At 47.7% G+C, this 18,734-nt stretch overlaps 1 protein-coding gene and 1 long non-coding RNA gene across 3 annotated transcripts in view; one reads left to right on the forward strand and one right to left on the reverse strand.

Moving 5' to 3' along the window:
• The window catches only part of ANO2 (anoctamin 2), a 397,918-nt gene that overhangs the window by 141,137 nt on the left and 238,047 nt on the right, over nt 1–18,734 (forward strand). The window contains exons 8-10 of the mRNA XM_053557547.1: nt 2,809–2,864; nt 4,004–4,045; nt 11,116–11,180. Of these exons, the coding sequence (XP_053413522.1) occupies nt 2,809–2,864; nt 4,004–4,045; nt 11,116–11,180 (163 nt within the window). The remainder of the gene's footprint in view (nt 1–2,808; nt 2,865–4,003; nt 4,046–11,115; nt 11,181–18,734) is intronic.
• On the reverse strand, nt 3,384–10,308 carry LOC128562523 (uncharacterized). 2 transcript variants are annotated; one of them, XR_008373454.1, is made up of 3 exons: nt 10,181–10,308; nt 7,390–7,653; nt 3,384–3,883 (listed from the first exon to the last, which is right to left on the reverse strand). It is a non-coding gene; the product is annotated as an uncharacterized LOC128562523 (long non-coding RNA). The 2 variants fall into 2 exon arrangements; XR_008373453.1 differs by lacking the exon at nt 3,384–3,883 and adding an exon at nt 5,418–6,125.

Genomic DNA, 18,734 nt, shown 5'->3' on the forward strand with positions numbered 1-18,734 from the left:
AGTATCCATTTAACCTAGGGCCCCCCCACAGCCCCTAGGGGCCTCAGCACCCCCTGGGACCCAGGGAGAGGTCTTCGTGGTGTCCCACATCCTAGAACTGTCATGAAAGTGGCGAGGTCTGAGGAAGACGAGGCTGATGGAGGGGAGAGGGTTGTTTGGGATCCTCCGCGGTCGCTGAGCATGTGGGTGGGGCACTGGGGAGGAAAGGGAGGTGGAAAGCCATGAATTTTAATGAGTAAATGTTGTCTAGATTTGTTATCCAACCTCGGCATCTATTCAGAGCCATGCAAATGCAGATTTCTTAGCATTTGGACATCATACGTCTTTCCCTCCAAAACCAATTATCTCCTCATCTGACTACTGTCTACAGTCTCTCTGGAAAGAATGGTTCAGGGCAGAAAGTAAGTGCGAGACAAGGGAAATCATTGTGTACCAGAAACTCCCCCCTGCCTCCTCCTTCTCTGTGATTAAATGTGGATCCTCATATGGCAGGATCCTTGGTACTATGAGTTGGGGAGATATAATCCCTCCCATCTGGAAGCCAGCGACCCAGGACAGACCATCCTGACTTAGACAGAACATACAGACCACTTTATAGTCTCCGAATAAAACCAAGAGTGAAACAAATAAATAACAATGACTTTATGCTGGGCAGAGGGTTCTCCGTTGTGAGTACACTGGAGTTATTGGGGGGCAGAGCCATTTGTTTATTTAACACTTGTTTAGTAGGGTCTGCTCCGTGCAAGTGGTGTCAGACACTACTGGAATTAAAAAATAAATCCCTTGTTATATAATTTTCAAACTTTTGGGTCTCGGGTTACCTTTACACTTTTAAAAATAATTGGGAACACCCAAGAGGCTTTTGTTTAGGTGGGTTATATTGACCAACATTTATTTTAAAGGAAGGTAAAGCTGAGAAATATTTTTTACCTACAAACCATCTTTTATTTTTGATTACACAAAAATGAAAACTCCAAACAAGTACTGTGTATAAGATCCATTATCATTACATTTTTAAATGATGTAATTACATTTTTCTTTAAATCTGAGTTCACTCACATTTGTCAGTATCATATAACTTGTTTTATCTTTACTGACTCTGATTATCAAGTTGTAAGAAAAAGTGATTTTAACCACATTACTACTTGACAGAATTTTGGTGCCTGATAGTACCTGGATCATGGACAGCATCCAAGTAAAATATCAGCATCACTTTCGTGCATCAAAGAAAACATCCTCTTCACAGGCCCAGAGTAAACTTAAGAGTTACGTTGGGTTTTGAATCGAAGAAAAAAGGCCAAGTTAAAATATGAAAACCAATAGTTTTCCTTTGGTGGGAGCTGAAATCAAGGTGTGCGTTCTGATCCAGTGTGTGTTTGCTCCCTGTGGCACTGTCCCAGCTGTAACGCGCCCGCCCGGCCAAACCCTGTGCTGCTTTCCCTCCTTTTGCTTTGCTTTCCCCTTTTCCTTTCTCTCCCTTTGCCTTCAGCCTTTTTCTTTGCCTCTGATTCATCCAGACTGGGTACTGTCCGTGCTGGTCTAGGAGACTCTTTTTATTTCTCTTCATATCAATGTCCATTTTCATGTCATCTTTTTCATCATTCACCAATGCTGAATTGTCTCTTGGTGATATTTGGGGACCCTTACAGTTGGTGGCTTTTGAACATCTTTCGTTAAAACATCACTGTCTACTTAGAGACTCCTTTTAAGTCCCCTGGGTCCTTTGGGGGCAAGTCCCCTGAGTCCTTTGGGGGCATTCTTTTCTCTCTTTTCAGCATGCATCTTCCTTTTATACTTACTCAGTAAGCTTCCAGCCATGTTTATGTTCACAGACACATAGGCTGCAGGTTCATGAGGAGCAGAGCCTGCAACCTTGTGAGAGCGCTGGGAGGCACACACACCCATCCCGCCAGCACACGTCCCCAAACCCCACTACACACTTGTGAGAGAAGAGTGAAAAAGCAGGTAATGTCTTAGTGCTGTTGTAAAACTAGTGTTGACCTCATAAACCCCATGAAGAAGAGGTTGTGGTGACTCCCACGGCTTCCCTGGCCACATCTGGAGCTATGGTCCCATCACCCCTCCCTACCTCACAGCTGCTGGGCTCCGGTTGGGTCAGTGATGGACAGGCAGTCAGCATTGCCTTGTGAGGGGACAGGAAGGTACTGGAAGTGAGTTCAGATACAGTGTGGTGGGATGCCCTGACACATACTTTTACGGATCATAATTAAAGGGATCCATATAACCATTCCTACCCTGTGAACACAGAGATTCCCAAGTGACGGGCGTGGCCCTGGTGGTGGCTGTAGAGGGTTATTGGACTAGAGAGCTCCAGATCTTTGAAGCCAGGAGGAACATGAAGTGCACGAGGGCATATTTGATATTAAAATACAAATTTGTGCCAAACTGCAACAAAAAAATAGCCAGGCATTGTGGCGGGCACCTGTAGTCCCAGCTGCTTGGGAAGCTGAGGCAAGAGAATCGCCTAAGCCCAGGAGTTGGAGGTTGCTGTGAGCTGTGATCCCAGAGCACTCTACCGAGGGTGATAGGGTGAGACTGTCTCAAAAAAAAAAAAAAATGCATTTTTGCAACAAAATATAAATTTGCATTTGGGGAGTGAAAAAATATTGTTCATATTATACCAAGAACTATAGTTTGAGAAAAAGTTCTAGCCTGGAAGGGTGTGGATGAAGTTGTGGTGGTTCTCTGCCTGGAGGCGGGGGAGGGGTTGATACTTATCAAAAACCAAGAGTTAAGGCAAAAATCATCTGCCCTAACTCACTATTTTCATCTTCCTTTCTTCTGTAGGTATTAACTCTCTGATAGCAAACAATATCTATGAGGCTGCCTACCCCCTCCACGATGTAAGTACCCTTTCAATTGGCACACTCTCAGTAGTCCCCCCAAAGTTGCAAGCCACGCTTTTCAGTGGCAATGCAGTGGGTGAGTATGTGTGCGGCAAAGCAGGATGACTCATGACATTAAAATGCCTTGGCTAACTCTGGACCACTCATTGCTGACATAATCCCCTTGGTGATTTTTGCTGGTCATCTCCAATGATTTCAGACTGTCCCTCCAATGATTTTCCCAGATGGCACAATGACCTGGGATTTATTTGCACTCTCCCCACACTCCCTGCCTGTGTTTCTAGTGAGAGTGTGACTGTACAGATGTGGCATGCAAGTGATGATGGAGATTTGGGTGGTGGTGGAGGAAGCTCAGAGGCCTGGGGGAAACACCACTTTCAGGACTGGCTGAAAGAGATATTTTGACCATGACAGTTTTGTGCAGATATGACATTCCTCCTTGACACACAGGTACATGCTAATGTAAGATCAATATTTTTTTATTTTAACATTTTTGAAGGAAATATCTCAAAATTCCTTCAAAATTATTGCTTAAGTAAAAAAATATCAGAATGACCATAATTAAAGATTTTTTTTTTTTTTTATGACTGGGAGTAATGTTAGGAGCATTTCATGACACAAGCAAAGATATTCTTTAAGACAGTTCATGAAGGATCTAAGAGGCCCTTGACTTATGTGCCTCCATGGCCTCCCTGCTTATCTGAAGTGTCACACTGTGCACGTCCGTCATACAGCGGTGCCAGATGAGACTGCTCCGGTGGGAGCCTTCTCCTTCCTGATGCATTTGCTGTGGCACAGGCACTGCTGAGTCCTGCCAGCTCTCAACAAGGGTGAACATGGCGGGGCACTAGGTGATTTCCACGTCAGGTATTACCCCATTTCCAGGCCCGAGCTCTGCCTCTGTGCTGGCTATGAGGAGGCACAAGCTGACCTCTGAACATGTGAGGGGAACATCTTCAGGTGGGAAGTTATCCTAGTAAACGTGGCGTGTGTTGATGACCATGCTTTTGACCTTCCTTAAATGGGAATGAAAGAAAAAGATGACATTAGAAAATAAAAAAGAAAATCCTTTCTCACTTGACATCTGTTCTTGATAATTCCATTGGCTTTAAGCAGCATCCTATTTTCTCCCACAGGGTGAATACGATAGTCCAGGGGAGGATATGAATGACAGAAAGGTAAGCCCCTGTCATGCTGCTTCAGGTGCTTTGGGTGCACGAGGCCACCATGGGTGCAGAACTGGCTACAAGTGTCCTAGGTGTTCTATTTACCTGCTTCTCTAGTTTTCGACAGTTTCCCCATAATCCTCCTCACCCTGTCAGCCCCCCAGGCATCTGGGAATGTGAGGACCATCTGTAGCCATCTCTGTGTGTGGTTGCTACTGTCATTTAGTGCCTGGGGGATGACACTGCTAATTATCCTGCATTAGATCCAAAAGTTCCATTCAAAGCCTTCATCTCACTCTCCCCAAACAAGAGAGCTCCAATTGAGAAACATCGGTCATCCAAATTCCTTAACTGATAGTTGCAGAAACGGAGACATAGAAAGACCTGTGGTCACACAGCCACGATAAACAAAGATGGGGCTGGTGACACCTCTGGCTCTCAAGTCCTGCTTCAAATGTCTGATGATCCACGCCACGGTGGCTCATCTTTATGTTCTTCTTTTCCCCTAGGCAGGCAGAGAGAGTTTAGCCACTCCCAAGTCACAGGTGAGAAACCTGAAGGCCAGGGAGGCTCCAGTTGTGCTGCAGATCCTGAAAAGCTGGGAATTAGAGGTTACAGTTAGGGGAAGGAAAGGGTGCCTTTAGACAGAGCCTTCAGGGCCATTTGCAGCTCCTGACTGTGCTGCTCTGCTCAGTCTCTGCCTAGATCCGTCTGTTCTGTTTGCTGATACACTGGGATCACGGGTGTGCCCTTCCCTGCCGCAGCCTCTTTCATGGGACACCTCCGCCATGCGTGATCCCTTCATGCCATCCTCCTACCTGGCTTCTCCCAGCCTTCAGCTACTCTAATGAGCAGAGGAGGGTGGGCAAGGGTGGGAGGGATGAGGAACTGAAGCTCAAAAAGTTTCCTTCCCCCATCTCTGTTGTCTGGAAAATCATTCATCCCCCAAGTTGCCTTTTGAGCAGCCTTCTTTTTATCCTGCCTATTAGTCCCTGTTATGAAGTGTTAAGTATTAAAAACATAAAAGGTCTTTTCCAGAAATACTGCTGTGATTGCTTACACATGTCCCCTCTCTGCCTGCCCAGGGAATCTACTGTAGTATTGTGATGTCTTAACCTCATCTGTTTTCTATCTGATGCTAATAGTCTCGGTGTTTAATTTCCTGAAAAGTCCCGCATCAGATTTAAAGGAAAAGGAGGAAGCATTTCCCCCCACGTCTCACCTCTCTCATCCAACCATTTTCTGTCCTCCCACTCTCTAATTTCTTGTTCCTCCCCTTTAAATGGCCATCGCCATCCACTGCCTGCCTTAGAAACCTCCTGCTGCGTGGTGGTGACCCCAGCCTGTCTAGGAACATTACAGAGACCAGGAACACACAACAACTCATGGGAGAAATCAGTCAGCCTTCTGTGACCTGTACTAATAGAAGAAGTGAATTGTAGACCATCTAAAGTTTTATATATATATTTGCCTTTTGAAAGATACTTAATTATTCTTAACAACAATAATATCTTTAAACAAAAAAATTTCCCAGGAGAAAATGTGCTCCTTTAGGTGATAAAGTCATCGTACACTCCAGCTGGTGGGATAGTTGGAAGCTGAGAGGCAGGGAGAGTCCAGCCAGGGTGGAGCTGCCTCTTGGGGGATATCTCCCAATGTTGATTTCAGAAGGATGTTCTGTAAACACAAGCGAATCTTTGAAAAATGGGAGAACTCTTTCTTGTGGCATTTCCTTGGGTTTACTGGGAAGTCCTGGTGTCCTCACCTGGTACCCTCTGCCAAGGTCATGGTTGGGGAAGTGAGTTTTGCTATGATGGGCACATGAGAAGCCACCAGCAAGGGCACAAGCCTTTTACTGTCCATTCAATTTGGGGAACTGGTAGCCAGCAAGGAGAGGAGACTGGTTTTTAATGTCCTTGAGTGATTGTGAAGTCAGGACTAAAAGCTTGGTGTCCAACCCCCAGCCAGCGTTCTTCAGTTGTATTGACAGAGCTTCTTGTGTACAGCAAAAGGAACAGCAAAAGAATTCTTACTACAGGGCTGGGTTTGTTTCTGCAGCTTCAGTGGTAGTGGGTGGTGCCTACAATGTATCCTAAAGAAGAAAGAGCAGGAGCTTGGAATGTGGGCAGCATACTTACTTGTTTCTGTTACAATTGTCAAGTGTTCTTGAGGTGGCTGCAGAAAGGATTTTGATTAAGCACAAGGAGGGACTCCCTGCATTTGCAGCTGGAGGATGTGGAGAAGGCTGGGGAGCGGCAGTGTGGTTGGCGTCTCTGGGGGCCTTTTGAGATGACTTGCAAGGGTATCTCAAGCTGCTAACCCTGCCAGTACCTGGATGTTCTCCTTCACCTTTCCTTGCAATTTGTGGCTGTTTCCATGATCCTCCCGAGGAGAGCCAGGCTGGTTTCAGGCCGACTCCAGGCAAGCCCAGGAGCCCTGGAGAATGCCAGCCTCATCCCCCGCAGCTCACCCTAGGGCTGCCATGTAGTGTCGGTGGGTGACTCAGTCCAAGGCATGTGGGGCCTGGAAGTCTCCCTCTCTACGCCTGGAGGGTAATTAAGCATAGATTTGCTCCCTCTGGAGAATAGGGGCTTCCCACTTTGCTAGAAGCTGGGGAAGCAGGAAGAGGGAGCAGCCTGTGGGTACATAAAGGTTTTCCTGGCTTTCAGAAGCTGCCTAGTTTTGCATTAGCCAGAGTGGCCTACTTTCCTGGAGGTTCCTGTGAAAGTGCCTCCTGCCATGTCCCCAGGGCTGGCACCTGCTGGCACCTGCTGGGTCCCCATGGCTTCTTTATCCACTTGCAGGGGAGAAGCTAAGGCATAACATCAGAATGTGATTTTCTATGGTGGTTTTTAAACCTTTAGTCCTGAGGTGGTTGTCTTCTCCACTGGACAGTAAAGCGATGTGAAGGGAGTCATTAGTGCATTAGTGCATTTTAAAACCTGACTTACTGGCAAAAAGAGTACTTCTTCTTGGTTTCCCTGGAGTATTAATGTTGCCACACTGCCCAACCTTCACATTACCATATGGAGAAAGCAAGACCTCGAGAGTTGAAATTGCCAAATTATCAAACAGGTCAGTATAGGACCTGGGAGTAGAATCCAAGTCTCTTCCAACTCAGGGTCCCCATGTCCCATGAGGTGGCTGCGGCATCTTTCTGCCTGTCTCAGGTCCAGCTGCTCTCTGAGGAGCCTGTGGCCCCAGAAAGGGCCATGAGCCCTTAACACCTTGCTGCGCTCTGGCATTGCAAAGGGTAATCACAAAGGGTTTTTAATACTTGAATTGCTTTACAATCTTATGAAATATGTAACTCAGTAACCCACTGTCAAATGTGATCCCCAAGGAGCTGAACTTACTACTCATGTGCGGTGATCCATCAGGTAGGTGGTCCCTGGGGGGTGTTGTTTCTTACTGTAAAGGTTAGATGGACATGCCTGGAATTACATCCAGGTCCTCTGGAACAAGGTGTGTCTTGGAGCTGCTGTTCCTTCCTGGTTTATTTGTTGCCTTGGCCAGTTGGTAAAGAGAGAATACCTGGGGCGGTGCCTGTGGCTCAAAGGAGTAGGGCACCAGCCCCATATACTGGAGGTGGTGCGTTCAAACCTGGCCCCAGCCAAAAACTGTAAAAAAAAAAAAAAAGAGAGAGAGAGTATACCTGTTGTATCTCTAAGGGGGGAAGTAGATTTGCTAAGAGCTGCAACAGAAGGTTCTAGACTCTGCAAGTTTAAAGGGACTATTACAAGTTACTGTGGTCACCTCCCCCATGCTTTACTTAAACCATATTTATCATCACAGAGCAGAGACTTCGAGGTAGACCTCCCTGCCCTCTGACCTCTGGTCTCTTCTGGGATGCTGGATCCTGGAGTTTAGATCCATTTGGTCTTAACTATATGTGATTAGACTTTCATAGCGGTCAGGAAGGACCTACAGCACTTTCCAGTTCCCTCTCTGCCTCCTTTGCAGGTGATAGAAGGCATATGAGCTGGCCTGGCCACCCCAGTGCACCTACTGCATCACCTCTGAGCATGGGTACTCTGTAGCTCCCGCTGTCTGTTTCAGGGTGGCCTAATCACCGTCTGCCCTGTTTCTTTCTAGTCTTTCTGTATCAAGCTCAGACAGCTTTGGTGGCTCCTCTTTGTCTATATACATAAACTATGGATGCAGCTTTGTGCTTAGAGGATAGGACATTGTGAAAGGGACTTTGTGTAGGTTCCTTAATGGCAGGTCCAAGATCTAACCAGGGGTAGGCCTTCTGAGGTGGGTTGTCAGTCTGGGCTGGAGCTGACTGGGCCACACTATCTTCTCTGAACATTTTTTGTTTTTCCCTCTAGGGCAGTGCCAGATAGGTGTTCTCAGGCTCAGATTTTGTCTAGCAATGTGACTTGGGAAAGAATTTGCTCTGGAGGTCAGAGCCTATGAGGCAAACAGTGACGTCCCATAGCCCTCGAGGGGGGCCCTGGCTATCTCCTTGACGCAAACTGGCCTCCCTGTGGGCCACAAATGATGTCACTGTGACAACCAGATGCTGGAAGAGCCCAGGGCTGGTGCTCAGGGGACAGAGTCAAAACCCAGGACAGTAGAAGCCCCCAAGGTGAGGGAGGAGGAGATGTACCAATAGCAATTAGATTAGGTTAGGAGCCATCACCCTGGGTCCTCTGCTCTGCATGCACCATGAAACTGCCTTCTATATCTGGGTTTCCTCCTTTGCAAATGGTAGGAACATCCCTTCAGGGCCTCTGTAATTTCTCGTTCTGTTTTGCAGTTGCTGGGAGATATTATGACAATTAAAGTCTATAGCCATTAAGTAGGAATGCCTTCTCTCATTCCAGTTTTATCATGTCTTTAAATATTCTTGGATGAACACGATGGTTAAAGCTGATGTCCCAATAGATATTCAGAACACCCAATTAGCATAGGTTCACCTGGACAGATCTCTGTGCAAATTCTGTGTGCTGTGTCAGGAACTATGGCTCAGTGAGTAGGGCGCCGGCCCTATATGCTGAGTGTGGCGGGTTCAAACCCAGCCCCGGCCAAACTGCAACAACAACAACAACAAAAAATAGCCAGGCGTTGTGGTGGGCGCCTGTAGTCCCAGCTGCTCTGGAGGCTGAGGCAAGAGAATCGCGTAAGCCCAAGAGTTAGAGGTTGCTGTGAGCCGTGTGACGCCACGGCACTCTACCGAGGGCAGTACAGTGAGACTCTGTCTCTACAAAAAAAGAAAAAAGAAAAAGGAATGTAACAAAGTAGCTGCCGTATCCTAAGTCTATTCGTTCTTGACATGTAATTGGACTATTCGGCGTGGATATCTAGATGAAGTCTAATGATAGCCCGTTACTAAATTACTTTATTTACTGGTAGATGATCAGTAAATCTTGTGGCCCTGCTAGTTCTGCCAACATTACTGCAGAAACATCCGAGAGGTGTGTGCCGCATCATTTCCTGCCTCTACCTCCCTCAGGTTTCGCCCTGACCCTCCCCTGGAGCCACTCTTGCCAAGGTGATTGGTGACCTCAGTCACTGAATCCAGTGGACACTGCTCCGTTCTCATCTGACCTGACCTTCGTCAGCATTTGACACAGCTTATTTTCTTCTCTTCCAAACTCTTCTCCCCTTGGCTTTCAGGGCACACCACACTTCTGCTTCGTTTTCACACCACCAGCTGCTGCCTCTGTGTCCTCTGCTAGCTCATCCCTATCCCCTTGGCCTCTGACTGGTAGTGCACCCAGGGCCCAGAGCTCAGGCCTCTTCCCTACCTATTCTCTCCTCCTTGGTGATTATATCCACTGTTTGATGATTTCATAAATGTCTCTTCTTTAGTAGCCCCCAAATTTATTGGACTCTCTTATGAATGCTGAGTTTTATTTCCAGCTGCTTACTTGACATGCCCCATGAATACCTAGAGAACATCTCAAATTAAGGCGTTCCCAAATGAGCTCTTGGTTCTACCCCCTCTGGCCTGTTCTTCCCAGTCTCTCCCATTTTTGTAAAAGGTGTTACCTTTACTCTATGGCCCAGGCCAAGTTCTCAGTTTTTCTCACCCCACATCCAATCCAGTAGTAATCTTATTGGCTTTACGTTTAAAATCTAAACAGAATTGGCCGCTTCTCACTCTGTCTCCCATTGCCCCATAGTTCAAGCTGCCATTACCTCTTGCCTGGATCATTTCAGTAGCCTCCAGAGGCCCCTGCTCACTCTGAGTCTGTTCTCTACACAGCATCAGGAATAAGTCTTTTATGACTGAAATCAGATTGTTTCTCTCTTCGGTTGCAAATTTCCCTGCTGAAAACCTTTCCTCTACTGCAGAGGACTTTGGATTCGTTTAAAGTCCAAAGATTTTGGCATGGCCTGTACACCCCTGAGTGATTCTGGTACTTTTTGACATTGTGTCCCATGGCTCCCCCTATGGTCACTCTGTGCTAGCTGCGCTGTTTTGCTGTTCTTTCCAGGACATGCCATATGCACCTGCTGCTGGGCCTTTGCACAGGAAGAGTGTTCTGTAGCCTGGACACTCCCCACTTCCTTCATCTCAAATGTCACCTTTCCAGAGAGGCCTTCCTTCACCATCTTATCTAACATAGCCCCCTTCCCTTCCTTCACATCCTACTCCCTTACCTTGATTTACTTTTCTTCATCGCATGTATGGCTCTTCTATGTTTATGTGTTTATATTTGTCTCTCCTCACCAGAGTATAAGCAGTGACTTTGGTCTACTGCTGTAACTAGTGTGGAGACAGTGCCTGGCACATAGGAGGTACTCCATAAATGTTGTTAAATGAGTGGATAATGAATGCCAGGGCTCGTTTTGCTGGACTAGGCAAGACAAGGAGATATGCTTGGCTTTCAGGACATCCCACACTTCTGCTTCTTTTTGGTGTAGGACTACCCTGGAATGGGATAAAGATCACCTTGATTATTTGGAGAAGAAAAAGCCAGTTCCTGCAGCCTCTCCCTTGTGGATGTCTCATGGGAATTTCCTAGAAGCTGGGCTTTGGTGATAAAACTTTGACTTGCTAGGATGTGCAAAATGAGATGAACATGTTTTCACCTCTACCACTAACCGGTTGCCTTATTTTTCTTGTTTAGCTGCTGTATCAAGAGTGGGCACGATATGGAGTGTTTTACAAGTTTCAACCTATTGACCTCATCAGGTAAGATGAGGAAGGTGACTCTGGGGAGGATTCTGGAGATGCAAATCCTGAAAGCTATAGCATCGACCCTTCTGGCCACTGGCAGTCTGTTCAAAGAGAGGGGCTTCTTTTCTAGCTTGCATGATCCCCTGGTTCATGGGGTGGAGCGGGGGAAGCCCCTGGGGACAGGGCAGGGAAATGGAGGCCGTGTGGGGCAGAAGCTCGTGTAGACTGATTGGCCGTGACTTCATTTGGGGGTCTTCGGCACTGTGTCCTCTTTCCCTGCCTGGTCTTTGGAAAGAAGGGAGGGAGCTGTCTCTCTTATTCATTTCCTTAATCTTGTCCTAAGGAAGGGCCTAGATTGAGGAGCTAATTCTTGGGCCCCAAGTCACCACAGTGTTGACCAAGGGAAGCGACAATGTGGCAGATCACATAGAGGATACACTGGTGACTTTACAGGGAATGTGGGCTTCCTATGGCTTTCCAATTTAGAATGGAGGAGAGATTGGTCCTGGAATTCCTCCCTACAGTGCTGCCTCCACAATGATGTCCTATTGCCTGGCACCTTGGAAGTTTTCCCAGCTTCTACAGAATAGCAATGGAAAGTCTTTTGAAAGATCTTACTAGGATGGAGTAAGTCTGAGTAGTTTATGATACCCTGTTTCCCCGAAAATAAGACCTACTCACAGGAAAGATAAGACATCCCCTGAAAATAAGACCTAGCGCATGTTTGGGAGCACACCTTAAAGTAAGACACTGTCTTATTTTGGGGGAAACAGGGTAGGTTGAGGGCTCTAGAAGCTAGACTCTTAGAGCCCAGCCTTCTTCCAGAGCAAAGGTAGGACCAGGGGTGGAGAGTGGAATGTTGCACACCAGCCCTGTGAAGTGGGAAGATATGGGCTGAGAGTCTGGAGACATGGGTCCCGAGAGCTACTGTTTCTTTGGGCAGGCTCCATTCCCTCTTTGGTCTCTGGGTCCTGGTCATCCTAAATTGGGAGGTCATCCTAGATCTGGGAGGGTATTTGGTAGAAAGTTTTCACTGGGCAAATGTAGGGGCCTGGGGCCCGCAGGAGGAGGCCCTGAGACTGATCTGATGGACTCCCTGTCCCATAGTCACGTGTGGTCTCCTAATGCGCCAACTAGTCAGGCTGAGAATAGAGAGTGTCCCTGGCTGGCTGCCCTGGGCAGGGATTGTGGAGGGGTAGCCGCCAGAAGAATTGAGTCTAGAGAGAGGAATTCCAGCTTGTTGGAAACAGAAAGCAGTACAGAGACCAGAGTTTGGGCAGGCTTACCTCCTACACACAGAGGTGGCAGCCCTCCCAGGAAACTGGGGCTGGGTTGGACGTCTTTTGGAAGCAGGTGTTTATTCCTGCTGAAAACCCTTAGCTGGGGGGCTTGGGGGATGGGGAGCAGGAGCATGGGGTGCTGCGACTGTGGCACCCCTTGCCCAGTGTCTCCTGTCCCCTGGCTGCCTTTCATATAGCACAGGCCACCTAGATTGTTCCCTAGGCCACGCCCAGGCTGCTTGCTCCTTTCTTGGTGGGCTTTGATCTTTCTCTCCCAGTCTCAAGTGGCCACCCACTCTGTCGCCTGTTTTCTCCAACTACCCCTTTGTTTTTTAAAAGTATGATTAAAATATAAAAATTCTGCCTACCAGACAGCCCTGTCTTTTTCCCCCAGAGACTTCAGGTGACTCATTGCCAGCTAAATGGGAAATGGCTCCAATATGTGCTTGGTTTTGGCCACCAAAGCAGACTCACCTGCAGGGGAAGAATTGCCTTTGGAGCACAGCCCTGCTCTGGGGCCTAGGGATTCCTGAGGACGGAGAGTGCATATCTGTCTAGACAGGGCATGGCTGGTGCAGGCTGTGCATGGCTCCAAGCAGACTAGGTGGCTGGGCCTCTCTCAGCCCCTGGGCAAGGCACACTGAGCCTCGGACAGGCATCCCTCGGACCCTAGCTGGGGGCAGGGAAGGTGTGTGGGATGGGACACAGTGTGCCTGTGTGCAGAGCAGAAGCAGGTGGCCCCTCTTGTGTCTTCCCAGGGACATTAGGAACCAGGAACTCTATGACTTCAGGAGGTGCTGGAAAGAAGGAATGAAAGGGATGGAATGAGGGGGAGTTGGGGGCCGAGGGGGGCAGAGACAGAGAAGCCATGTGAAGGTGCCTGGAGGGCTTATAAAGAGAAATCAGGGGTATAACATGTGGTGGGTAGCATGCTCTGCCCCAAACTCCTCATGTCTCTGGTTCTGTCAAAGGCCTCTCTTTCTTCCTCATCATCCTCGCCTAGCCTTGGGACCCGCTCCCCCTCCCACACCGCAGTCCAACTCAGAGGCTTGGGAGTGTCCTTTCAGTACCATTTCTCTCTTCTTCCATGTCTCCTCCCATGCTCCTGTCACCTCCTGCTGGGGACCTCGGCCCCTGAGGCATGGCTGCCCCATCCTCTGACAGTTTTGCCCCATGACTACTTACTGATGGGGAGGGGAGAAAGTGTGTTCATATGGTAAGTGTTCAAGGATTGGGGGGGACAGGGGCGTCTGGCTGCAAGTGGAATATGATAATTTATGCAAAGGTGTGGCCTATTTCCTGCCTATTTGCTTGGATACTCAGCTGCTTACTTTCAGTTGGAGCTTCTGTTTCTCCTTGGGAGACCCCTGTGTGCCTCCCCTATGCCAGGCATCTGGAACATTCTAAAACCCTTGTGGGATCAGTTGACAGCTCAGTGCTGTGGGAGATCTGCTTGTGTTGAGAGCCCAGGGCTGGATGTCCTTCCCAGTCGGCAGCCTTTGAAGCCTAATGTGGGTCTTGGGGCTTGAGGCTCCTCTCCCGGGTGCTGATAGCTTACAGAGAGGAGGCACGATATCTTTCCCTGTGCCCTCGTCCCTGCTTCCATCGGGCTGCACTGCCCTGCGAGCCCAGCAGGCTCCACTGTGACACTTCTCACTAGTCTCTCCCAGCCCAGCACTCTCTACCCTGGGTCCTACCTTAGTTCTGGAAAACCTGGGCCCTACAGGCCTGAGCCGAGTGTGTGTGTGAGTGTGTATGAAGAAGTTGTCTGAAAGTTCCCTGGGGGGCATCCAGCAGGGACCCAGGTTTCTCTGGAAACTTCAGCCAGCAGCGCTTGTGCCCTGGCAGAAACATAGCTTGTGGCTAACACAATAGGAAATGATGCCCGAACTACTGTAAAATGGCTGTCTCACCCCTGGAGCGGGTGGGGGGGGGGATACAGGGGCTTTTACAGCCAGAGGAGGAGATTTCTGCCTGCACTACTCTGGTTCTACCAGTACCTCAAGGATCGGGAGGGAAACAGCTTTGATTTTCTGAGGGAATTTGGGGACCTGAGGCTTTTTGGATTTGTGCAGGTTTGATCCAGTATGACTCAGGACCATGAATTGTCTTTTCACTAGAATTAATATTTGCTCATAGGCTGATATTCTTAGCTTGAAAGTTTTTGATATAGATGAGACAAAATGATAGGCTTTAAGCATCTTCTGACTTTGAGTTAGCTCCTGACTATACTTTGCTGAAACTGCTGTCCAAAAACCTTTTTATGCATCTGCCACTGCCTGCTGGTGACAGCATGAGAGAGAGCATTCTGGAAGTTCACTGGGCTGAGGGAAATTGCAACTCATTGACTTTGGGGGATTTGCCAAGGGGGTAGTGCACTGGAGCACTCTACCACCTTTTCTCTACCACCCTAGGATTATGGTCTGAAGAGGGATGATGGTCCCAACTCTTTCACTTCTTTCAGCGAGGGTTGTTTCATGGGTGGGGCTTCAAACTCAAAATCAAGCTCCAAGCCTGAAACGCATCCATGTCGCAGCTCTGGAGTTCTATTAGAAATGTCCCAGGTAACCCCAGCGCTCTGGGAGGCTGAGGGTTGAGCTCAGGAGTCAGAGACCAGACTGAGTAAAGTGAGACCTCATCTTTACCCAAAACAGAAAAATTAGCCAGGTGTGGTGGTGCCCGCCTGTACTCCCAGATACCTGAGAGCCTGAAGCAGGAAGATTGCTTGCTTGAGCCCAGGAGTTTGAGGTTGCTGTAAGCTATGATGACATCACTGCTCTTTAGCCAGGGTGACCCTGTCTCAAAAACAACAACAGCAAAACAACCCAAGAAATGTCCCCAGATGAAGCCTTGACATATGGAACAGCTTCCACAAGGATCTGAGAGCGATCCTTGGGATGTCATGTCAAGAGGCTTTGGGTGGCACTGTGCCCCCCACCTTGCTTTACATCTCGACTGTCTTAAAAGCCTACACCTCTCCCAGAACCCCGGTATCCTGGGAACTGACTCGCCCTTCTCCTTCTCCTCCTGCAGGGCAAAGGCATTGTCCTTGCCAGTGCTCCCCAGGTGACTGCCACCAGTAGGCTGTGTGATTTCACTCATTGCTCCTGGTCTCGGGGCCCTAATTTTGCCCTTCTGAGATGTGACGCATCCATCCAGATTCCTCCAGGAGGGAGACAGAGGAGGCTACTTTCTTTCTTAGGAGGCTTCTCAGCAGGCTGGGCTTGGGGAGGTCCCGCCACAGCTTTTTTGGGGGAGGGAATGGAGAGAGAAAAATGTTTATCAATGCATGATTACTTATTTCCTTAGCCCTGCTGCCTTCTCCTTGATCTTTCCTTGGGATTTAGAAAGACAATTGAGCTCAATTCGGTAAACATTCACTGAAGCTTACAGTCAGCAAGTCTCTGCTTGGGAGTAGAGAAATGCAAGAAGCCCGAGGGTAGGGTTTATTGCCTTCAGGATCTAGCGGTAATGTAGGGAGACAGACGTGTGCAAGGCAGGGTGAAGTGAGGCCTTTCAGGACTGTCGTACTACACAAACATGACAGTGTGGGGCAGCAGACGAAAACTGATCACTATTAGCAGGACAAGGAAAGTCTTCCTGGGGAGGTGACATTTGAATCAGAAATGTTGCTTTCTGAAGGACAGAGGCTAAAGAATGTATATTTAATCACCAGCCTAGACTGCCCTTATCCAGATTTATTGTTGAACCTGATATTAATAGCCAAACATCACATTGACCCCAACCTGAATCTGTCTTCACTGTTGACTGGGAGTGGTCAGTCATCTGTGAGAATTTTCTACCAACCTGGCCCATGTCCCTTACTCTGCCTATGAGCTAGCAGGGAATCCAGGTTTGGAAAGAAACCAGCTTGGATGGGCCCTGAGGGGAGGCTAAGGGGAGAGGCTGAGCGGGCCCAGCACTGTGGTCTGAACACAGGGCTTAGCACTTTAGGGTTGGAGTTAGCTGGGAAATGTCTAACTGGAGAGAAATAATACCTCATGGGCCTGAAGAATATTCTTTTACTTCTAAGGGGTGAGAGCAGGCAGAGAAAAGCAGACAGAAACCCACTGTGGTGAGGCAGAAACAAGAAGGATCATAGTGTTACATTCTATGTCAGCCTGTTAATCAGCTCTAGCTGTGAAAGGCTCTGCCCTAGTCCCCCTTCTCTCACTTCCTCCACCGCCCACTGCTCTACCCCAGGGGTACCCTTTTGGAGGGAAGGTGTTGGTACTGTGCCTGACCAATGGAAACGGGAATTGCCAGATACCGTTCTCAGCTCTAATTCAAGATTATAGCCATGGTTATCTCTGTCATCTAGAGTGGCCTCCTGGCCTCTCAACAGCCTTCCATAGATGGTGGCTCGTGTGTTAGATCACATGCTTTATCTCCCTTCCTGCAGTATCAGCCACATAGTACAGATGGTGGATCCTGAGACACCAAGAGGCCTCCACATTCCTCAGGGCCACTCAGAGTTCTAGGGCAGAGTTGAGGAAACAAAGTGCTGTCTTGTTCACCAGCGCATTGCCTCCTTGACCCCTATGTCACATATCCATTTCCCAGGGAGGAAGAAAAACTGATACTGGTCTGAAAACATATGACAACCTATATATGTTGTGTGTCCTTTTGGCCTTGAGTATAATAAACTCTCAGTTATCCAGAGATCCCCTGGGAACAAACCACAATATCACGAAGGTGGAAAGAAGCTTAGAGATCAGACAGATCATAGCTGCCTTGGAGGGAAGGGATGGAGAATTCCTTTCCCAGCATATGCATGTAGCCTCTGCTTGATTTTTTTTCTTAGAATAGGGAGCATCTTACCTCAGAAGGAGCTTGTTTCTCTGTTGGACGTTTCTAGCCACTAGGAGGTCATGGAACCGGAGTGAGAACTCTGCTGATTTCCTTAGTTTTGGTTTTAGTTCTGTTTCCTGGAGCTGCACAGAGTGAAGCTCAAAGGAGGAGGCTCATATGCACCTGACCCAGTGGAGTTGAGCCAGTGTGTATTTTACACTGTCTGACATTGGTGCTGGGCATGTGGAGATGAATTAAGGATAGGGGAGCCCTATTCTTGCAAGGCGTAAATTAACAGTGAAATCTCCCTACTCATAGATGGCTACGGGGCTATTCTGGGAAAGACACAAACTGATGGAGAAGATTGACAAAAAGCAGTTGTGAACCTGTAGAAAAAGTAAATTGACTCCCAGGCTAGTCATCTGTGATGATGGGCACAGGCAGTGATCTTTGCAGGGTCGGGGTGACTGTAGCTTTTTCTAGAAATATACATATGGTATGCTGTAACAATAGAGACCACTGAGATTCTCAGACAATGTTTTAGAAACCAAACTAGGATCACATTACTTGGTGATTTACCAAATCACGGCAAAGTGTCACATGTGTTCAACTGAGAAAACTCAACCAGGCTGGAAATATTTCACAGCAGGAAGAGCAACGTGATCAAGGACGTGGAGAGGTGTCTACATGAAGGCAGACCTAACGGAGTAAGAGCACCTTCCTCTAGGATGAAAATGGAGAGTGAGTGAGGCTGATGCTTATTGAATTAAAAGATAAATAGCATGGCCATCAAACCCAGAGTACTTATCTGGGGACACTTCTGAGGAGCAGAGGGTTAAGAATGATAAGAAAATGTCCAGAAGAAGAAGAAGAAGAAAAAAAAAAGAATGAAAAGAGCCAAGTTTGGGCTGTAGCTTTGTTTCCAGTTGATGTAATATTTGGGCAAGTCATTCTCTCTCAAGCCTCTGTTTCCTCAGCTATGAAATAGAGGTAACATCCTCTGTGTTACCTACCTACAGTATCACTGTGAGGATTAGGCTATGATTTATCTGCTCTCTGTGGGGAAAGTCTTATATTCATTAAAGTAGCAGAATTTTATGTGGTTCTTTAGCTCAAGAGTTTTGATACATGTTGTACCTCATAAATATTGTATAATCATATGATTATGGTTTTTGTTGTAAATCAATGCACTGTAACTATGCACTTTTTACACGTATGTGTGACCACTGTGCCTCACAGCAACCCTGCAAAGTGGCTATTATTACCTTTATTTTACAGATGAGGCTACTGAGCTCAATGAGGCAAAGGCTTCCCAAAGCCACAGAGCAAGCTCATCTGGAATTCAAACCCAGGCTAACTCTAGAATCTTTTTTTTTTTTTTTCCCCATTATGCCATGTGGCCGAAGGTGCCATAGAGCTCGCTTCAGCTGAAGTGTCCCCAGATACTTCAGCTATCTAGTATTAATCCCTTGAATTACCAATCGCCAAGGAAAACTGT

Source organism: Nycticebus coucang, chromosome 12 (assembly GCF_027406575.1).
Source record: "Nycticebus coucang isolate mNycCou1 chromosome 12, mNycCou1.pri, whole genome shotgun sequence".
NCBI classification, from domain to species: domain Eukaryota; kingdom Metazoa; phylum Chordata; class Mammalia; order Primates; family Lorisidae; genus Nycticebus; species Nycticebus coucang.